At 40.9% G+C, this 15,205-nt stretch overlaps 1 protein-coding gene across 2 annotated transcripts in view; it reads right to left on the bottom strand.

Moving 5' to 3' along the window:
• Window positions 1-15,205, bottom strand: part of LOC127377737 (plexin-A1-like) — a 260,122-nt gene that overhangs the window by 31,023 nt on the left and 213,894 nt on the right. For both annotated transcript variants that reach the window (XM_051425882.1, XM_051425883.1), the window contains exons 19-20: window positions 12,316-12,459; window positions 5,409-5,643 (exon numbers count right to left, since the gene is read on the bottom strand). In XM_051425882.1, the coding sequence (XP_051281842.1) occupies window positions 5,409-5,643; window positions 12,316-12,459 (379 nt within the window). The remainder of the gene's footprint in view (window positions 1-5,408; window positions 5,644-12,315; window positions 12,460-15,205) is intronic.

The following is a 15,205-nucleotide window of genomic DNA, read 5'->3' as shown; positions in this document are numbered from 1 at the left end:
GCACTGTTGTGACTATGGCTACACTAATGGACAATGTGTGTGTATGCAGAGCAATATGGAGAGAGGCTCCAGTATGTACTGTGAAGGTGAAGGGGGGGCAGTAGACTGGGACATTTTCCTGCTAAGAATAGATGGATGGCAATATATATGTATATTTATATATTTTTTTTTCTTCTTTTCTTTTCTTTTATCTATCTCTGTTACTGACATGATGGCAAAATGTATAACCTGTGTTTCTGTTGAAAACCAATAAAAATTTGTTACAAAAAAAAAGGAAAGTGACAAGTTCTACCAGCTTGATGATAGCAGACTGTAACACCAGTAATCTCAACTTCATTATTGCATAAAAAGCATCAAAAGGTTGGAGGAGTAAATCAGTAATTATATGATGCTCCCACATTATGTTAGACCCAAAGGTTTTGGTGCAAGTGTATGACAGTGAGACGACAGCACTGTAAACACAATATATGGGTTAGATGAGGAGCCTGCCAGAGACAAAGAGGGGAAGGCGCAAACATTGCATAATTTCAGGTAGAGTGTCTGGGTCTTATAAAAAAGGCTAGACAGAGAAGAGACTGGGACTGTAAAGGTCAGCTATGATGAACAAAATAAAAACTAAAGCACAGACAAGACAGAAGCATGAGGAAATACAAAGGTGGGTAGACAATCAAGTATAATAACAGGTTTAGAATCAGTAATTCAGTTACTTTTACTAAAGGACATGTTATTATGTGTGGTTGAAAGAGCATGTCATTTCTCTACAATTCTGTGTATAACTTAGAAACGTTTTAGTGTACACATCCAGGTATAACACTTCCACATCTACATTTTATTGAAAGACAGGGCTAAAAAATGCTGTGAACTGAATTGCTTTCTTGGTGTCTTATTAAATCTCTTAAATTCTACCTTTGCTGGACCAAAAAAGACCAAAATACAATGAAATAAAAAAGGGAAAGCTAGCTCGGGGAGAGAAAAGCAGAACCAGGAGACAGAAAACAAAGTTCCTGGAAAGGAAAGTCAATTAATTGCATGAGTGGATAATTATTAAGAGAGCGACGGATGAGTTTTCATGCATAATTTCTCCCAGCTGTTATTGGACTGTTTGGTCCACAAGAGAGATGGAGAGGAGAGGAAGCAAGGAAGATAAAGGAAAGAAGGCAAAAAAAGGAGGGAGGGAGAAGAAAGGAAGATCAGGAGGTAAAGCGAGGATGGGGAAACAGAGAGGAAAAGGACATTCATAGGATAGAGGACACAAGTGATTACGACTAAAAGAAAAAGGAGCTGAAGATCAGCAGGTAAAGGTCACACCTGAGAAGAAGTGGAAAGTAGAGAAGGTGAGATGAGAGAAAAACCAAAAGAGGCAGCAGAAGAAGCAGAATAGGAGATAGAGGCAGAGTGACAAGTGAAAAAGAAGAGAGGGGATAAAAAGGGAACAGAAAAAGACACTGTCGTGGAAACTCATCTCTTCTATCCATCAATACATTTCGGATTTGTTGCTCTGATGGTAAATTTTTCTGCTTAAAAAGGGACCTAGTGATAGGAATGAGACCACAAGAAAAACAAACATGTCCTAGTAGCTTTTTCATTTCAAATTATATTTTTGAGAACCTGTGTGTGTGGAATTTAGTGGCATCTAGTGGTGAAGTTGCAGATTGAAACAACTGAATATAGCTTTCCTTATAGTCTTCACCATGATAGTTTGTTGGAGCCAGCGGAGGTGATGTACTACTGGTTGATCTGTGCATACCCTGCTTTATCGTCTATTTTACTCTAAATTAGACCATCATTTACTAAATGAACATCATAATGTTTGAAAGAAGACGTGAAATTAGCAATTGAGACCATAAACTTGTTAGGAAACTGTTAACTGAGCTCATAAATGAGATGAGAAGTTGACTCATTCTCCATTAGAATGAATGATATCAGTGCGTTATTGGAGCCAATGGAGCTCCCCCCGCTAGCCTCTACATAGAATGCAGGTTTTGAGACACTTCCGCGTTGGCTTTACTTTTTAGACCTGGAAGCTCTGTCCATTATATATACTGTCAATGCTATGAATATTATATTCCATTTCTGCCAATAGATTCTCCTAAATGTTACACACTGGACCTTTAAGATTCTGTGAGTGAGTGGGATTTTTTTCAGTTTTATATTCTAATGGATTTCCTGCTGCGAGAACTGAACACTGTTCATCAAGACATTAGGTTCTCTTGCCAAGCTCAGGATGTTTTATTTGGGGCGAACATTTTTGCTAACATCACACTAAAATTGTGATATATTATGATCCCTGTATGAAGTAATCAGAACTGCAAAAGGTGTGCCGAGCCAACAATCCAGTGAAGACAAACACACACGCATCATAATGCTTCCAAAGAAATTACTGAAGAGTTTCCCAAATATTTGAAATACACTGACTCATGGTAAAAGCAGGAACGCATAAGTTAAAAACTCCTGTCCTATTATCTTCATAGCATTTAATGTCTTGCTATCACCAGTGGCTGGAACAAGATTTTATATCCAGTTGATAAAGAGCTTTCACTCTGACTGCTGTATACACTGTGTCTGGCAGTTCTTTCCTGGGAAAATCCTCATATGTTTCTGATTTGAGTACACAAAGAAAATACCTTGATAAACACAAAGTGTGGGAAATGAAGCCACAGTATTGAATGTACTTACATTGGCACATAAACAGTACTTTGCCCATGAATCTGTTTGAAAGATCATTGGCATTTTGTTTGCTTTTATATGGTAATAAAGAAAAAAAACATCTACATTACCTCCCCTGAACTAAACAGTGACATTTGCCAGTCAGCGGTTGTCATTTATAATGTGTAACTAATTATCCATGGCTGCTAATATGCTAGTGTGGATGATAGTGTACAATGTGAGGTCTGCTTCTCACGGATGAGTGAACCAAACGTCCCACGTCACTTCCCCTCAAGACTCTCAGAGCGAAGCTGATCTCACATGCAAATACACTTCCATTTGCTATCACACACACGCAGCGCACCGCCCACTTCATCTGTTCCTCCGCCCACACACACTGTCTCGTCCCTATAGGCCAGCTGGGAGTGCAGCAGGCGGGGCGGGGTGCTTTTTGCGGGGGTGTGGGGGTTGGGGTGGGAATAAGGCCATGCTTCACTCCCTGGAAAAGTAAGTGCTTTTATTTCTATTGACTGGATCATGGTCTGGTTTCTCATTGAGGATGGAACAGGGCTTTTCTAGTAACAATGAGGCACAACAACAAGGTAGGAACACATTTTCTGAAAATGTCAGAAAAAATGTGGAGCAGTGTAGCACTTTAAATCAAAAGCTGTTGCTGTTTTTTTTTTTTGACAGCTGATCCTTGGCGGCTGATAGAGCTCTGACTCTGTGTCATGACTGTGGTGTAATCATATTATAACCTTGTACTATGGCTCTGTGTGCCTGTGTCATTATATTGAGTGTAAACACCTGAGCTGTCCTTACATCAGTCATCTACACTCCGCTACTAAAAACCTCAATAAGCTCCCTCTCAGCACTCAGTCTGCCTCTCAGTCTCTTGTCCTAATGTTTCTCTCTTACCTCTCACTCTTTTTACCTCTCGTTTCTCTGCAAACATCCCCCTTGTTACTTTGACATCATACGGCCTCTTCTGACTATCTACCTCCTGAAACTTTGTATGCTCTCTGTCTTTTTCACTGTTGTGGTTTGGGTTCACTCTGAGATATGGACAGGTGAGCGACATGTTAGACAGTGCTCTTGATCACCATTATCAAAACAGCAAATAAGGTGACAATCTTTTGGAGGATTGGTTCTCCATCCCTACAGTAGAGTGCTAACCTGACTCAGCACCGCACTATCTGGGAAGCTGTTGTTGGAAACTGTTTGGAAGAGGGCAGGCACTTTCAAAAAATTCAGGCCAGGCGATTGGATTAACGATATATCACCATCTATTATGGGTGAACTTCCACCACTCAGATCAACAAACTACCCGTGTAGTCAAAAGATCTTTTCCATGGAGAAAAGCCTTCAGTGGCGTTCTTACCTCTACTTTCAACAAAGAAATACTCTCCAGTTCTGATATAACTGATGCTAGCAGTATCTACACTAACCTCTATAGCAGCCACCATTGTTGTTTTCAAACAGTCACTTCTCACACAGGCTGTCACACATGCATAGCGTTAAAACCACACCAGCATCTCATGCTGCAGCTGCCAGTACTTCCTGATAGGATGCTGATTGGTCCGGTACCGCTGTGGTTTGGACACAAACGCATAGCTCGAGGCCGGACAAGATGGATTCTTGCGTGCTCTCTAATCTGGTCTCCAGCTGCAAGTTTATAGTAGAGCGCCACACAAAACCTTATTCAATTAATATGTCACCCATATGTGTGTCTTGACAGTGTGGCATAACTGTGAGTGAAAACACACAGAGGTGGACACATCATGCTGTTTATATGTCAGCATTTGATTTGCCCACTAACTGTAAATCTGTCATGATGGTAATATAACTGTAACTCAACTGGCTGTGAGTTCCTTCTGTTATGTATTTTCATAAATAAAACTGTTTTCTCTTTTTGCTATGACTCAGCTATGACACAGTTATGCATTTCCCTAAGAATACATAACTCTGTTGTCAGTGATGATGGCAGCCTCCAACTACTCTTCATAATTATCTGACCCTTCGGCAGTCAAGTATATAGAAATATCCTCTGATATTGTTCAACCTGCTTCATACCATGAAACCTTAAACCTTTATCATCGTGTAAACTCACACAGCCCAGTCAGTGTCATTGCCAGTGTCTGATCTTTAAACTAGTTTACTCAGGCAATACTGTATCTAGGTACTTTTAGATGGAGAAAGTATATTTTTTGTGGCAGTTGTGTACTGGGTGTAGAGGAGAGGAATAATGTACTTGTTCCTATGCAAGCAAAATAATCAAGCATTCCTGAATTATTACAAAAATGTCTTGACGCTAGTGATCTACCTTATTTATAAGCCACCACACACTGGGGTGGACGATATCAGCCATCTGCAAGTCCATTGCTGGTGGTTTTGGTCATTTTATTTTGCTAATTTAATGGTCTGCCTCCGAAGAACGAGAGCTCAGTGACAGACATCAGCGCCACAGTAACATTACACCCACTGAGTCAATGAACAACTAAGAGGAAAAAATGCTGTAGAGTCAGAATGTTTTAACATCTAACTCTGAGAATTCTCGGGTTTAGTTTGACCAGTTTGATGACCGGGTATACAGTAACAAGGTGATTTACAGCGGCTGCAACCAAGACTCTGACTCTGGGGACAACAAAGATCGCTGGTCTGACAGCCAGATTAAAGATGTTGGATACCCACTTCTTCTATTTTCTATATACTTAATTTTGGTGTGGATAAGGGTTCATATACACTGTTTCCTGTTTTCCTACCTTCTTTACATTCCAGGGCCACTCTGGACTCCAGGTTGTCCATCTGGAGCTGCAGACGTTTCAAAGTGCGGTCGGCATCCCTGGACTTCCTCTTATAGGCAATCAGCACAGCGATGATGACCAACAGAAGCAGGCCACCGCCCCCTCCAATGCCGATAATCGCGGGAAGCGTCAGCAGGCTGTCGGAGTAGATGTGAAGAGTCCCGGGGGAATATTCGAACCCTCCGGCACGGATCTGAACACACACAAAGTACACACATTTGTTACCCAGAGAAAGTTGTTTCTTCTCGAAGCAACTCTTTGCTTTATTCATTCGGTTACATAGGAATCAATACAACCCCTCTCCTCTGCTGGTGGCCACTGAGCAGCTGCACTATCAGAGCTGAAGGTTCAGTTCACTGCTCAAAGGCAGCTCCACGCAGTCGTTAAGGGACAGGAAATTGCTACTTATTTACTTTCCCCCTACCAGATTTTCTTCAGCCAGTCCGGGGATTTGAACTATCGCCTCCCAGAGAGACATAAAAAAAAGAAAAATAAAAACTGGCAGAGGTCACTTCTCCAACAGCAGATGGTTTGAGAATAGATGAGGTGGTCTGGAGAGATCAAAAGTTGGTGGTCTGATGAAAGAGAAGTTGGTTGACCCAATTTCTACCACAAGGATCATTAAACTTTTATCTGTTCTGTACTCACACTAAACAGGCCGATCTTTGACAGGCTCATACTGGGGAGGCTTACATCACCTGGACTGCTGTGAACATTTCTTGCAGGAAAGGTTTTCAATTCTTGCCGTTAGGGGAGCAGCTTCAGAGGGTTTCGGTAATGAAGATCTCACAAGCTATCTTGTTCAGTCCTTTGAATGATTTAGAGTCTTCTGAACTGCAGATATTTCAGCTTATTTTGGTTTTTACAATAGATATTTTGTCGTTAATGTCCTCATTTATCACTGTCAGCACTCTCAGAGAACTGATTTAGGTCAGAAAGTGAACGCTGTGTACGCGAACAAGGTTAAAGGGGTGCAGTGGAGCCATACACACACAGACACACTAAAACAGTCTAGACTCTTGGAACACACACATATATACACACCATACACATGCTCACACACAGTATAAGCAATCAAACAAAGTAATCACCAGCATTTAAATCTCTCCCCAAGGAGTCTTGGTAATTATGGGAAGTCAAACACATGTAATGTTTTTTTTTTTTTCCTGACTAAATACATTTACATAAGCGCAGTGTGTCTCAGAGAGAGAGAAAAAAACAAAAACTCACAGCACTGGAATCCATCAAATCAAGCTATCCACAAGGGGGGTTGATAACCGATTAAAATGAGGTGTGATTATGCACTTTGAAGCGCTTGTAAGTGCACTTTTGCGTTAACATTATCAAAGTCTGATTAAAAAAATAAATAAAATAGAGAAGCTGTTATATCAATATCAATGTAGTCAATACCTACAAATTAAATCTGAAATAGTAGAGATAATTAGACTGGCTTGTATAAGATTAAGCAGCCAATTAGCTGTGTGGACACGATCAGGTTGCACAGAAGTTAGTTTGCAGAGGAAATTGAACTAAATTAACTCTGACTTAAATTAAAATTTGAGTTTGGATTAGTTCAGCTGCAGAAAGACTTCTCACTCAAGCTAATCACTGAAAAGAGTTCGCAAGTGACTCTGAAGATAAAATCTGAAGTTTGCACAAGCTGACAGACAAAGGTAGCAACTTGCTGCTAAACATAATAAAGCATTTACTTGTACTTTACTAATGCAGCTCAACTTGCAGTACATCACTTCCACTGGCCCTGAACAAACATCATGGCAATGGCCATAATGTCGGTCTGGAAGCTTCAGAATGGGTGATCTCATGATAAAATAAAATAAAATCCTCCAACGTATCTGCATTGTAACAACCAAAAAGACATTTGTCTGAAAATATGTGAAAATATCTGCATCTGAGTTTAAATCCTATATGCAGCCATGAGGTGCTTTAATAGGACAAGGAGTGCCAATGGCTGTAAAAGAGGTAATTTCGTATGTGAATGAGAGGGCACTTCAACATTTCCGAAAACCTCTCTTACACTCTTCTATTGATTAAGCTATGTGTGCCTAAGGCTGCTGACCTCTAATCCAGACTTTTGTTGATCATCCTTAATGTGCAATTAATGGCTGGTATAAGTGAGTTACGCAGATAATAAAACCACTCTGCAAGTATAACTAGAGCAAATTATTATGTGCTGGCATGCAAAGAGATTCAGTGGCAGTAAGGGCACCAAGTCGGTTGATGTTTTGAAAAATAAGTTCAGAGTGCAAGCTAAAATTTTGGGATCTGGAAGCCACATAGGCACCTTTTTCCCTGTGTCCCAGTAAGATAAGCAAAGGTGTAAATTTATGGCATAATTCCATTTAGCAGCTTCAGTTTCAGGGTCCTGGTATTGTGCTTGCTGGCTCACTGTCACACTGTCATGGCTTACTGGGACACTTGAATAGAACCATCATTAATAACCATCAATAACCTGCTCTTTCCCTAATATGACGAGGAAATAAATTTGCAGTCCAGCTCTCTGTTTGTTGCCACGCCATGTATGAATTAGGTTATGGAAGGAGTTTGCATGGACCCCAAAATCTGCGCTCACTTATTGTGTATGCAGTCGACCTAGAATGCAAAATCTATCAATACCAAAATGTTGTTGGAATTGTGACATTTCAAGATATTGGGTTGATTTGTTACCCCTCACATTACAAGTTGGTAATTATAATCTCATCTGAGGTCACTGGTGTAACCGATACAATTACCCTGGGGGAAATATATCAAGCAATATGAAGCTGGAAACACATTTCCTCTGCTTTTGTCTATTTATATCCTCCTGACAGACTGAAGGACTGATGGAGGAAGTTAAAAAGCTGAAGGCCAAAACAACAAACAAGTTTCTTCGAAAACTCAAGGGAGGCACACAGCTGCCAACACACAGCTGAGCATCTGAAGGGACACAAAGACACAGTGACACACGCATACAGCACTCCTTTCTGTACACCCACACATGCACACGAAAACACACACAAGCCAAGTATGTCTGGACACCCATTGGGGTCCCCTGTATGTAGGTCACTCTACATGGGGAATATTATTGTGCTACAGCTGTGCCCTTCTCTGCAGCACTGCGCACAACACACGCCAAGACGTGCGCACATAAATAAAAACATATGAGCACTCACAAACACAGTACATGTGGTGACACACACACACACACACACACACACACACTCCGCAGAAGAGATAGGAACAGACAGCTCTATTTTTTCTTCGGCTATTGTCAGACGAAGGACTAACTCCACCACCCCCGCTAACACATCGCATCGCTCCGATATTCAACATGACATTTCGTTCAAAAAAAAAAAAAAAAAAGAAAAAAAGAGAAAAGAAACAAGAGTTCCACCTTGGAACTGGCTGGCTCCGTTGAGAGCTATCATATTGAATTACATGGATGCACTGTCAGTGGCTTTCTAGGTATATTGGTTGTAGCTAGCGGGGAGTAAATGTCATAAAGATATCGTGAAATGACTGTGAAAGGACCTTGGTGACAAGTTTAAAAGGGGCAGGAGGTGGGGGAGAGCGGAGCGGGTGTACTGGCGGGATATTCAGACAAACATCCAAATATATTTAGAGTGAGTGCTGCATCGCCTGGCTTAGGTTTGACCTTCCTCAATGCAGATGCTCCAGGAGCTGTGCGCTGATTTTGAAAGTCTGCTCCAGTCAGAGTGAATCAGGGATTTCAGCCTGTTGACAGCTCAACACTGTGGACAAGTAAAGCTGAATGGTTGCTGCGGGATGCGCCTGTAAGCCTGGTCTATGACTTTTTCCCGCACTATTTCCTGCTGTATCATAAATTTCAGAAAATATGAGACAGTAGAAATGAAAGTGACATCAACAGCATTCACACGGTGGGTGGTGATAAAAAAACAACTAGTTGCAGCTTGTGACACAGAAAACAGGAACTCGACGATGATGTGGCAATGACTTTCAAAAAATGCAACTTTAGCTTGGATTTGCTGAGAGTTGGACAAAATTTGCACATCAGAAAGGTTTATACAGTGAAGGAGGCTCCTGGATTAGAGCTTAGGGACGAGCTTAGTGTCTGCGTATCAGTAGCATCCAGGAGAAACAATTCTATTCTTAATACCACCTTTTATGTTTCTGCATAACTTGAGGACAGAGCCCCACTGTTGACAATGCCTGGTCGTGGACATAAACTGCAAAAGTGGATACTCATACGCTTTTCTTATCTCTTATATTACATACGCCATACATAATTTACCTCTCTGTTTGCCCACACTCTCCTGTTTATTTTCTAGTCTTGTGAATACTACTTTTTCGTTGGATCAGGTATCCTATTATTAGCTCCTAATTTGTTTTGAGACGCCAAACTTTTTGCTGATAGTATTTTCCAAAAAAAACACAACTTGCCATGTTAGCATAGGCAAAATGTCAGGTTTACTACAAGAAAAAGTTGTGTATTTGCCTTTAATTGACACAGTGTGAAGCTATCACCACTCCTGAATCGGGCTGGCAAACTCGAGTGAGATGACGGAAACAGAGCCCCTGTAGGAGAAGGGGCATGCCGGGGGGCAATTTTAACATATAAAAGAAGAATTCTGGTGCACTCTGAGATGAAAATGGGGGAAAATAAATCAGTTTTCTGATGTGGGTATCTTGCAAAGGGTTCAAAAAAAATCTTGACAGCGGCACAGTCCCCGGCAACTCAAACCCCACCACGCAGACGGACTGTGAAATTCAGTTTAACAGCATTATATTCTAGTGCATAATTAGATCATGAATCGACAGAAAATGATTAATTCTGATAATCAATTATTATTGTAAAAACTGATGTGACTGCTGGTTAAAGTAATTTGCAGATGCCAACGTGGGCACTGGGAAATTGTGGGGGACATTTTCCACTCTTAACTGACATTTTATAGACTAAACAGTCGACAAAATGATCGACAGATTAATTAAGAATAAAAATGTAACTGTTAATTGACGCAATAATCATTTGTGCCTTTTGGCCTGTACCGAGATATCGAGCGCTTGTTGTTGTAGCTTAGCCATGTTCCCGTTTCTTCCTTTTTTGAATGGCTTAAGCAATGCTGGCAGTGAAACTCCACAGATGCCATTTCATAAGGTTTTCATGGATTTCATAGATGCATCATACAAATAAAAGTTACAGTCAAGATACAGTAGCAAAGGAGGTGTCAGTCCCGAGAGTGAATGTGATGAAACTGTAGCTTTTCTGGAGAATTAGTTGTGTTAAGACAATGTGAGTGTGTGGGATTTTACATAGAAACAATACCTGCAGGTGTTTTGATGCACATTGAATGACGGCGGCTACAAAGCCTTGAGATGCGAATCACTGGCATTCCATAGAAAAATAGGCGAACCGAATTTAAAGGAACCGCGACAGGAAAAATAGCTTCTTACCTCTGTCTATATTACAAAACTTTAGTCAAGCAGGGCCTGCATCAAGTGGAGGTGTAACTGGTTTGCTCACTCTGAGCGTGTGGGATACACCAATCACACTGGTCACTGGTCACAGAATTCATTGATTTTCATTTCAAATGATGCCAAATGGAAATCAGTTGACAGGCGTGTATGTTAGGTGTAAATGAATTGTATTGAATTAAGTAATCTTGTAAGCTGTTTCATCGGGTGTGGACGGTATGAATCAAACACGCCTGAAGTTGCAGTGAGCATTCTGGACATCTGTTTGACACGGCATGCTCAACAGCAGTCTCAGAACGAGCTAAATGTGACAAAGATTGGGGTATAATGTTGGGCTAAGTGATGATGCAGGGAGAGATGTACGGAGCAGCGGTGATAGCGTATAGCTTTGATTAGAGTTTAGTGAGTGCGGTGGATTGGCTTGTGGATTTACTGAGGGTTGGGTACATTCTATTATGTGTACTATTAAATGTCTACACCATCAAAGCAGCAGCTAATAAAAATACATGACAAATGGAGACGGCACCGAGGGACTTAAAAACTTCTCAAATCTCACACCAGCAGCACCTGCAGCAAAGAACTGCTGACGCCTGCACAGCTGTTGACGTGGATACGCTTCAGCGGAGAAAAAGAAACATGGTTTTCAATCTGCAGACATGTCTGTAGGTTCACTGTGGTCATGTCGAGCGTGTTATGTGAACAAGTGAATGATTTTCCTGTGACTTGCGACATTTCAAACACTTAATGGATTTAACTGAACATTAGCAAAGTCTGCAGATCTGTGCTTTGTATTTTAAATGTGCACTTCATTTATATATTTATCAGGGTTCTGGTCCTGTGACAAAACTCAACTTCCACTGCAGGCTAGCTGAAGGCCAGTGAAGATCAACATGTTAATTAAGCGTTACATATTTAACAGCAGCCTTGGTGTGCAAGCTCAATGGAGCGTATCCTGCATCTGTCAGAGGAAATTGTTTAGAAGAGACACGAGGGGTTATTCACATAACTCAACAACAAGGTTAGAGTGACATTATGGACTGAGATTGGAAGGCTTCAATGTTTTCATATTCATAAAAATGATTTACTGGCTCAATGTGGATATACCAAGTAGAACATGTGTTTTTTTTTGTGTCATTTTATAAATTGTTTTTGGAATAAATCCTGAAAACTGAAAACTGACCCAGTTATTTAATGAAAACGAAAGATAAGAAATAAAATGACATTAAGAAAGAAGTCAACCGTGAAGGTCTCAGCCCATAATATCGAGCGCGTCTTCTTTCAGATGATCCATTCAAAGCATGCTGGTGCGAAATGGGTCAAAAAAGTGCAACATTTTTGGAAAGTCAAAGTCACATCAAGTCACATCAAAAAAGTCACAGTTGAAGAGCTAAAGGACGCAGAGTCGTGATCTGACCGTGACTTTGTGTTGTCCGGTGAGGTTGGGCCATTCACACAGCAGCTGGCTCTCAGACAGGGTGAGGACGCAGGGAGTTTCTCCAATCAGCACCGTGTAGTTGAGGCGACTGTTACCCGGAGCCGCTGGGATCAGGTTACGACCCTGAACACAGACAGAGAGACATGTGGTGAGGATAGGCGTCCAGATCATTTATGCACACTTCATTCCCACACAGCCGCTGGTAAGACCTGATTGAATTGTAGGAAAGATTGTTATTAAATATCATATTTAACTACAAAAGGTACCATCAAACGCACAATGAGCTTGTTCAAAATGGCTGTGATCATATGGTTCTCACCAGGTTTCTGTAAATAAATGCAGAGAAGTGAGTCACTGACAAATATAATTGCTCATTTAGAAACTCTTAAAGGATGCTCTTTTACCAAATCCCACTGAACACAGGTCACAAAAACATAGTTTGATAAAAAAAAAAAAAAAAGGGCACAGAACTTCCTAAAACAGCTTGACACTGAAGTTTTTAGCAAACTTTATCAGTAGTAAAATACATTTTCAGACTATTTTCAGCTCACTTGCACACTTGCTCTTGTGAGGATTTATGACAGCAGGACTGAGAATAAACTACAGTGTCCATGTTCATCATAATGAAGGAACTTGTCACCCAGTGCAACGGTGTGGCTCACTGATGTGTTTTTAATAGTACTTGGACAGAAAGGGAGCTCTACGGCACAGAGGAATAAGATATATCAGGCTTTGGATAAACAGGCAACACTTCATGGGTCTTTTGTTCAAAATGAAAAAAAATATAAAATATCACAAGACTAATTCTTTAAGCAAAAACCGCTTGTTTACTCATTTGCAATTCAATTCAGTGTTGTGCTTGTGACTGTAGAATCGCTGATTCCTGTTCAACTGATTGTGTTTTAATGTAGGAATTGTGTTTTTCAATCAAGCCAAAAACCAGAGGAGACATAAACAGGAAGATGAGGAGAGAGAGGAGGGTGGAAAAGTACACAACACATACTGTACACACTACATAGTGCAGTGTAGTTAGGAGGCAATAGCTCTCACCCACATACACCAACACTGTTAAGTAAAGTCTGTACCGGAGGTGTGTAAATTCTAACATTTGTCAATTTCGCTTCCAGTTTTTCATTTCAATATCAAGTCCGCTAGCTCCAATTTGACACACACTTTGTCTGTGATGAAACAGGGGTGCAGTTAGTGGTGTGAGAAGAGGGAACCCACCTAACAGCAAGAAAACAAAAAGCAACAGGGGGAAAGATGAATACAAAGAAAAACAAGACGTGGCAGGAAAACATCAGGAGAGCGGGCGTGAGGAGTGGAGAGAGCAGAGGAAAGATTACGAGAGGGGTAGAAAAAGATGAAAGGGATATACTCTAAAGTGAGAAAGAAAAAGGGATTGAGCAGAAAACAGAGTTGGTGAGCGAGCCTGATAGACAGAGCGAGGGAGAGAGAGAAAGGAGATAGCTGCCGTGTCTCCCGCTGGCTTAGCAGTGGGACGCAGAGACAGACTCCGTTTTCCAATCCCATCGTCTCTGCAGGCCGCCACCCAGCCCCGCTCTGCAACCCTGTAAACATGCATCCCATTCCATCTCTCTCTCACACACACACACGTTCAAGCCACACATGGAGCTGTTGCCACACATACACACTACAGGCAAGAAGCATCATGCGGAGACACACTCTCAAAAAACACACAAACACACGCACGGGGGAGCACTCACAAAACACCAAGACCGGATAAATGTTTTCTCTCTTGCTAACACACCTCAGTAAAAACCCACCCGACACTTCAGATGAGAAATTAATTGTGTGGCGAGCGGAGTGCACGCATTTCAGAGAAATGTAACCCCCCCTCCCCACACACACACAAACCCCACCCCACCAAATTGCATTTTTGTCCATCTCATCAGCGCTTCCAACGGGTAGGCAGTTCCACCAACAAGCCAAGCAGGAGATTTGGCAATTACTGAGAGGCTCTTTGCTAATAAATTATCATTTAAGAAATAAATTACAATGGTTACGCTGCTTTCAATCTCTTCATGGGAATAAACAGCGTAACACACTCTCTGTGATAACATAAGAGATAGTCAAGGCAAATTCTGGCAGGAGATAAAAGCGGCAAACACTGGATTCAATGCAAATGCAACACGTCAGTGTGACACTGATCTAAAACAAATGAATATTATATTGTCCCTTTATTGTGCACTCTCAGGAAAGATGTAAATGTGTTTAAATATTTTACACTATATAACCCACATAGTGTCAGCAGTTAAGAAATCTTCTTCCACTCAAAAATCTGTTTTCCTTCTTCTTGTTGGTACAGTGTGATGTTTGAGCATCACTGTACAGAACGATGTATGTGTAGAGTTTGACACTAGAAAGATGTTTTCACATGTTTTCATTTTTAAGGGGAGGGCCCTACCAACATGATTTGTGACATTACAAATAGTCAGTCCTTGTCCTGTATGCAACTTGTACAGTGTGATGTAGAAAACCTGAAGCCACCAGTGCACATCCACTGAAAATGGACTTTACAGTGAAGTAGGAGACATCTTTAGAAACTTTAGAAATGAACACAATTTGAATATTCATAGATTGTGGAATTTTTTATGAGGTAGTGGGAGTAGATGACTTTCTAAGGATTTCAATGTGAAAATATAACTTTATTGCATAAAAAAACAGACCAGATACACATTATTGTGCCAAGCAGACTATTTGTATATATGCCATAATACATGTCTGGAGGGAATCTTTAAATTATTTTCTATGTCAGTTACTTTAGTATTAGTAATAGCACATATATATTCCCCCTTAAACAGCCACTCTAATTCCCCTCCAATCACTCTTTGGCTAAACATTTCAG

The sequence above is a fragment of the Dicentrarchus labrax genome, unplaced genomic scaffold (genome assembly GCF_905237075.1).
Source record: "Dicentrarchus labrax unplaced genomic scaffold, dlabrax2021, whole genome shotgun sequence".
Lineage (NCBI taxonomy): Eukaryota > Metazoa > Chordata > Actinopteri > Moronidae > Dicentrarchus > Dicentrarchus labrax.
The sequence above is the reverse complement of the archived record's forward strand: the minus strand, read 5'-3'. Positions and strand labels throughout refer to the sequence as shown.